The following is a 7,122-nucleotide window of genomic DNA, read 5'->3' on the forward strand; positions in this document are numbered from 1 at the left end:
TCATCTTCTCGATAAGATAAATCTATTGAAATTCGCCCATCGGCCAGGCACTACTAGAAAAAAGACCCTAGACATCGGGTAAAAACTAATGTTTATGTAAAAAAAGGACCGATACCATCGCTACTGAAGTTAAAGGTTGTTTTATATAGATATTGGTTTTTCCGAGATGTCAATTGTTAGCTCAAACATTGGTTCCATTAGATAACCATTGTTACAGGTGTCCTGTAATATCAATTTTAATTAAATATATGTTGTTAAATGTTTGTTCTAACATCAATTTTCATTTGTAATCTTTGTTCATATTCATGTAGTAGAGTTTTTTAATATCGGTTTTTTGGTTAAGACTATTGTTATATCCCTCCATTCAAATCATTTATTGGTTTATAGCTAATGAATTAAACATATTTTAGTAACAAATATTTGAATTTTATCATTTGTTCTATTAGACAATATAATAAGCGCAAAACTTAATATCCAGATCTCAATCAATACATATTATTACCCAATTGAATTTAAGATCAACAAATTTCATCAATTTATAAAAATCACCCATCCTACTATCTAAACAATTTCAAGATATTCACTGGTAGAATACTACTGAGTTTACCAATTACATGAGCTTTAATAGCAGCGGCCTTTAACAATCCCTTTTATTTCATATATGGGATACTCCACTGCCAGTTGGGTATCTTGTATAAAGTGGATACTCCACTGACAGTTGGGTATTCCATCGGCTAAAGTTGGCCAACTTTTCAGAAACTGGTTATTTTTGTTAATTTTGTGTAAAAATAGGCTAAATTTGTCCTTCACCCGTTTATTTCTTATTAATAGAGCACCGAGGCCATTGCTTCCTGTTCCATGCTAGTGCTTCCTGCTCCATGCCCTCTGCATCTACCAAAAATACTTCAGGGACTCCAAAAGTCATTTAAGTCAATCCTATTGTTTAAGATAGAACTCTAGCACAAACTTATTTGGTGGGATTCAAATCTCAGCAAGTAAAAACTCAGCTAGGATCACATGATAGACATGATGAGCTTGTACACGCTTAGCAGAAGGAACTCTGAGTTCTCCAAACTCCAGGGCCTCTCGTTCAAGATACTTAAAATCAGCTTTTCCAGCCTTCAAGGCTAAACACTTCATAATAAATAAATTAGTCGAATAAGCAGATTACTTATTACAGAGTGTACTTTTTGTATAAATTACACATCTACTGAAGGGGAGAATGAAGGAGGAAACATAAGACTGTTGGTTAAGACTATTATTATATCCCTCCATTCAAATCATTTCTTGTTTTATATCTAATGAATTAAACATATTTTAATAACAAATATTTGAATTTTTATCATTGGTGTTATTAGACAATATAATAATCGCAAAACTTAATATCCAAATCTCAATCAGTACATATTATTACCCAATCGAATTTAAGATCAACAAATTTCATCAATTTATAAAAATCACCCATCCTACTATCTAAATAATTACAAGATAGTCAATGGTAGAATACTGAGTTTATCAATTACAGGAGCTTTAATAGAAGCGACCTTCAATAATCCCTTGAGTTTGTTTCATATTAATAGAGCATTGAGGCCATTGCTTCCTGCTCCGTGCCAGTGCTTCCTGCTCCGTGCCCTCTGCAACTACCAAAAATACTTCAGTAACTCCAAAAGTCATTTAAGTCGAGCCTATTATTTAAGATAGAACTCTAACACAAACTCATTTGGTGGGATTCAAATCTCAGCAAGTAAAAACTCAGCTAGGATCACATGATAGACATGATGAGCTTGTACCTGCTTAGCTGAAGGAACTCTGAGTTCTCCAAACTCCAGGGCCTCTCGCTCAAGATACTTAAAATCAGCTTTTCCATCCTTCAAGGCTAAACACTGGATAATAAATAAATTAGTCGAATAAGTAGATTACTTATTATAGAGTGTACTTTTTATATAAAATACACATCTACTGAAGAAGAGAATGAAGGAGGGAACAGTCCCAACCTACCTCTATCTGGGCTCCAATTTCTGTGTCAAAGCTCTCATATCTCTTACCAACTAGCTCAGACAAAGAAGCATCCTTGTCAAACCTAAAAATTCCCAGTTTATTTACTCACGAAATAAAAAGAAACAATAAGAAAAGGGTAAGAAATGTCACCTCAACAATCTTAGCAACATTTCACAGACCAATAACACTTATAAAGCATTTGAATATAATTATAAAAAGGGGCGGACAAATAACATAGAGTTAAATCTAAAGCAGTCTAATGCTTTCATTTATTGACACGACTAACAGGCTATTTTACCGGTGTTAAACTAAACCAAAGCACAATGAAAATGAGCAAAATTTGAATGGAATTGCAATACAATATGTTGCACGCATACAATGAAAAATTAATTAATTGATAAATTAAACATGGACAAAAAAAGTGGAGTCCTTCAATATTAAGTTTAGCATATGAATCTATAATTAGTAAGCAATGAGAAAAAAATCAAAGTAGAAAAGATATAAGGAAATTAGTAAAACTGTAAATTCCAGAAACTAATAACAAGTAAAGAATGAAATGTTAAAAATTCCACCAACAGAGTGCACTAGTAAAAAATTTCGAAGGAGATAAACAATGCACACCCTAACAACAACCCAGGGCCAACTCCTACTTCCTGAGAAAACCGATCTAAAACAACAAAATGACCAGAAAAATAAGTATACCTAGATACAAGTACAAGAGGAATGAGAAACAGAAATGTCTTAGTATTCATTACTATCCAAATAAATCATGTGTTAGATCAAGTCTACCACACGATTACTGCAATACATCGTCATTATTTAGTCACCAAATTAATACTAATCACGAAGGAAAGTCTAAGAGTAAAAAACCCATGTAAAATTCAAACTGGCACAAAAAATAAACTAGAAGAAAACTTACAACACAACACTTAGATCAAAAATAATACATCATTTACATATGCCTCTGTTTTTTCCTCTCGGTTTTTGTAACTCAGAGCTTCAGCTCTCTTTGGGCCTCTCTGCTAATTCACTTCGGTGTAATCTAGCAACTATAGACAAGTAACCATATATATAGGGTATATATGACATAATGGCTTACATAATATACATTTACTACAAGTTTTCTATATTTTTTGATACATAAATTCAAAAGAAGAATCAAATATCACACTGAATAGAATATAAACAACAATCAAACACACAACCATAAATATAAACCCAATTTCACATATTACAAGCTAATAAATCAATTTAGTTGCATATATATATACAAATTGATTGAAATTTGAATTCAAAATTGAACAAAAATATGAGCTTTCTATTACATATATGTATATATCTATATGTAGATGCGTTACCTCGGGATTGGAGTAATATGAGATTTTTGCGAGGAGAAGAAAAATACCACACTCTTCATAAATCATCTAAATATTGGCTTCCTCCATGTATAACAATTAAAAAAAGGTTGAGATCAGGTACTTATGAAATTCTAACAAACTAATGAATATATAGTCAAAGATCGAGAAGAAAGCTCAATAAAACTCGTTAAGCCCTAAATCTGTTGAAAAAAGTACAAACTGGAGAAATAAAATTGAAAGAACAAACACTAAATTAGGAATTATTCATGATCAAGAACAAAAAAAATCAATCAAAAGAGACAAACACCAAGCCACGTCAAGAAATTGGTGTTGCTCAAAGCTCAAGTAGTTTGATTAATTAAAGTTATTCTTCAATTAGGTTTTAACCGGGACTTAAATTGCAGAAAACTTGAGATAATGAGAGAGAATTAAGGTTTTAAATATGGGAAGATGGTGAGAGAGATTATCAGGGGGGGAGAGAGAGAGGGGGGGAGAGAGAGTGGGGGAGAATAAAATTTTAGGAAGGGGGAAATGATTCTGGTTTAAGGAGGAAACATTTGAGAAATAACGGGGGAAGTGGTAAAGCAGATGTTTTTTAAAAAAAATTAAAATTAATCATCAACAACAATTATAATTTTAAACCGATATATAAGAAAATTTGACTAACGGTTATTTCAACCGATGTCCAATTCACGTTTCTCCTTTTAAAAAAAATAACTATTGACAACGGTCATTTTATCGACCAATGTCCAATATACACAATAACATCATTTTAAAAATAACCAATATCTAAAATAATTTTAACATCAGTTGTATGAGCAATCAATTTCTAAGGATCGATATTTATTGATAGAATTTTAGTAGTGAGGGTATCATGTAATGAATCTCATGTTCCTTCACCACTTCAAGAGCTTCATGCTTTGAATGCGTCTATTAGGCAAGAGGATTTTTGTGAGGAAGAATTGACGGAAGCAGAAGGTTCAACTATATTATGGTTAGAATTTTCCGATTTAGGTCATTCGATGGATTAAGTGCCTTTACAGGTGTTAGAAGAGAGAGTTGTAGTTGCTGCCATTCATAGCACATAACTTACCTCATCAAAATTAATAAACATGGATGCATCTGCGGATAGGGGATCTGACATAGCTGTGAATCGGCAACCTATTGGCCATGAATCAGGTTCAACTGGTGAGCTTAAGGGGAAAGTGTCATCACATAACACTGAAGAACAGATGCCAAATATGACAACTTCAGTGATTCTCCTAGATATTCCAACTCTGGATCAGTCATCTCCAAAAGAAATGCAACATGTCTTGTGCAAGGAACGGGAACTATGAACTCCCATTACACCATTGCTGACCTCCGTAAGGACGACTACAGTGATTTCTATAGGTACATCTAGTTCTTAGAGCTTTGAGAGGGGTGCATTCGTGAGGATAAGTGAAACACAAACCTCTAAACCGAGTAACAGAGTGCTGAGCGAAATACTGGGAGAGCCCAGTGAGACATCACCATCCAAAATACACCCATAGACATGTCTCTGTATGTTATGAAAGAATATTTGGAAGAGTGGTTAGCATTTAAATATGTATATTTAAAGGAACAACTGGATCTAAATAATAAGTTCTTAAGATATAAACTGACATTCAGGGATCAAGAGATAGCGCGGAGAAATCTCTATCACACTCAAGAAAGGGAAGGCAATTGCCAATATTGGGCCAAAGATCTCAGTTTGCAAGCAGGTGCCAGTTTTTACTTCCACCGGAATGGTATTTCCAATGCTGATCCAAAGCTCTCAGTTAGTAAGCAAGCAGCTATTATAGCATTATCTGATCAAGAGCTCCCTGACTTACTCTTGTCTATTAAATCAACCCCAGCTCTGAAGGATAACACGAAAATATAATGTTGACTTAATTCAAGATATATTTCAAGCTGTGAAGTCAAGATTTGAGTTAAGTGATGATGAAGAGGAAGCCGAGAAGGAAGAAAGGTTGGATGAAAAGGTATTCTTATAATCAAAATCAGGTGAACATAATGCAACAACACATGGGGAACAGTCAATTTCTACGAAAGACCTTTTAAACCAAATGTTGGCAGCTCAAAATAATCTACTATTAGATGTATAAGCTCCAGAAACTCTATTTGAAATATTATAGGAGGAGGAAGAAATGGAAGAAGGGGAAATTGATGAAAAACAGTTCCTGAGCCATATGAACCTGTGTTTGAGAAAGGCCTTGAAGAAGTAAAGGTGAAGATCTCTGAGGAAGAAGAGTCTGAAAATGAAGATGCCTTCTCCAATGATTGTATATTTTATAGAGTAACAAAAATCATTAACACCTCTTATGAAAAAATTCAAGATAAAATAGCTAGATTGAGAGCAAGAATTCTACGGGCTATTAAGAGGAAGGAAGAGAGAAGGACAATAAAGTTACCTTTGAAATTGAAAAATGGAGGAACTCAGTGGAAAGAAGTCAAAAGCAAAATGGACAAACTCGAAACTTATCTCAAGACTGACACAGACAACAAAAAGCTTCTGAATGTAGTAGAAGAATTTATAAAATTCTACGTGAATATTCATAAATTATGTCACAAGTTTAATCAAATAATCACTGGTTAACAGTAGATCCTTTTAAGAACGGGTGGAGAATTTACGTAAATCATGTGGATGGAATATCTATGAAGATATCCATTAGCGTTCTGAAGAAGCTGAACTGTCTGTATTGTCCATTAAAATCCCTTTGATGACCTCAAATGCATGTGAATACTTCAGAGAAAAACTCAACAAGATGATCATGGATGTATCTTCTCAAGCCTTTAATATCCAAATGTGATTAAGATGTTTGCAGATAACATGATGCAAAACTTAACACTATCTGAGGAAAGCTTGAGAGAAGTTTTATATCCTAAACTCACATTTCTGGAAAGTCAACTAAGAAGCATAAGAGAAAAGCTAACGGCTCATGAAGTAAAAAGATTAGAGGAAGATAATTATCAGTTGAACGACAAGATGATCAGAGAGTCAGAGAAAGCCTTGAAAAAGGTAGTCAGAGCATATCTGAGATGATGTTTATTAATGGAGTGGCTGAGATAGATTAAATAAAAAATAATGAACCTTTATTTAGCAAGGCCGATAAAGGGGATTTAGTTTTCGAGATCAATGGTAAAAAGGATCAAAATCTCATACTTCAGATTAAGCGTTTCAGAGCTAAAGCAAACATTATGTGATGTTAAAGCCTCAACATGTAAAGATGACAAGTGTGCTTTAATTCCAATTATTGAAGTTATAAAGCATAATATAAAGTAATATGTAGCCAAGGAAATATAACTCAACATGAATCAGGTAAATAATATTAACTGTAAAGCACATGAATCCAGAAGACAAAGATTGGATAAATATTGTTATGAGAGGAATTTGGTACAACATTCGGGGAGGTTGTTGTTGGAATAACGGAAGAATTACGGAGATTTAGGCCGGAAATCAGGTGTATTGTGAAAAGCTAAATACGCCTGATCATCCGGAAGCGGGAGGTGTTTGTGGCTGCGTTTGGACTGAATTTGCAAGGATTCCGAGCGTGGTGGCGGAGTAATTCCTACTCAGCCGTGGGGGGTGCCCGGAATAAGTCTCGCGAGAGCTCCACCGTGTGTTTTGGTAGAGAAAACGAGTGTCCAACCTTTGCAAATGGCTTGCATATCCTATATTTATAGGAATCAAGTCCATATGTAGTTCTATAGCCTTAGGACTCCTCCATGATGGGCTATCCACGTT

The 7,122-nt window shown here is 34.1% G+C and overlaps 1 protein-coding gene across 7 annotated transcripts; it reads right to left on the bottom strand.

Moving 5' to 3' along the window:
* Positions 1–498: 498 nt before the first annotated feature.
* LOC141717994 (xylose isomerase-like) lies at positions 499–3,862 on the bottom strand. 7 transcript variants are annotated; one of them, XR_012573889.1, is made up of 6 exons: positions 3,357–3,862; positions 1,999–2,080; positions 1,791–1,883; positions 1,545–1,640; positions 968–1,134; positions 499–885 (listed from the first exon to the last, which is right to left on the bottom strand). XR_012573889.1 is itself a non-coding variant. In XM_074520318.1 (5 exons), the coding sequence occupies exons 1-4, from the start codon at positions 3,413–3,415 to the stop codon at positions 1,569–1,571; spliced, it is 306 nt and encodes a 101-aa protein (XP_074376419.1). In that variant the 5' UTR covers positions 3,416–3,862; the 3' UTR covers positions 894–1,127; positions 1,545–1,568. The 7 variants fall into 7 exon arrangements, 6 of the variants coding, with proteins under 6 accessions (XP_074376419.1, XP_074376418.1, XP_074376422.1 ...); XM_074520318.1 differs by lacking the exon at positions 499–885 and having other exon boundaries at positions 894–1,127; XM_074520317.1 differs by lacking the exon at positions 499–885 and having other exon boundaries at positions 894–1,134.
* Positions 3,863–7,122: the final 3,260 nt, after the last annotated feature.

The sequence above is a fragment of the Apium graveolens genome, chromosome 4 (genome assembly GCF_009905375.1).
Source record: "Apium graveolens cultivar Ventura chromosome 4, ASM990537v1, whole genome shotgun sequence".
Taxonomy (NCBI): Eukaryota; Viridiplantae; Streptophyta; class Magnoliopsida; order Apiales; family Apiaceae; genus Apium; species Apium graveolens.

Excerpts from the sequence above, each read along its gene's own strand:
- LOC141717994 (XM_074520318.1), bottom strand. The coding sequence starts at position 3,415 with ATGAAGAGTGTGGTATTTTTCTTCTCCTCGCAAAAATCTCATATTACT. Across the intron at positions 2,081-3,356 it reads CATATTACTCCAATCCCGAG|GTTTGACAAGGATGCTTCTT; the intron begins GTAACGCATCTA and ends GGGAATTTTTAG. Across the intron at positions 1,641-1,790 it reads GAGTTCCTTCAGCTAAGCAG|TTGCAGAGGGCACGGAGCAG; the intron begins GTACAAGCTCAT and ends TATTTTTGGTAG.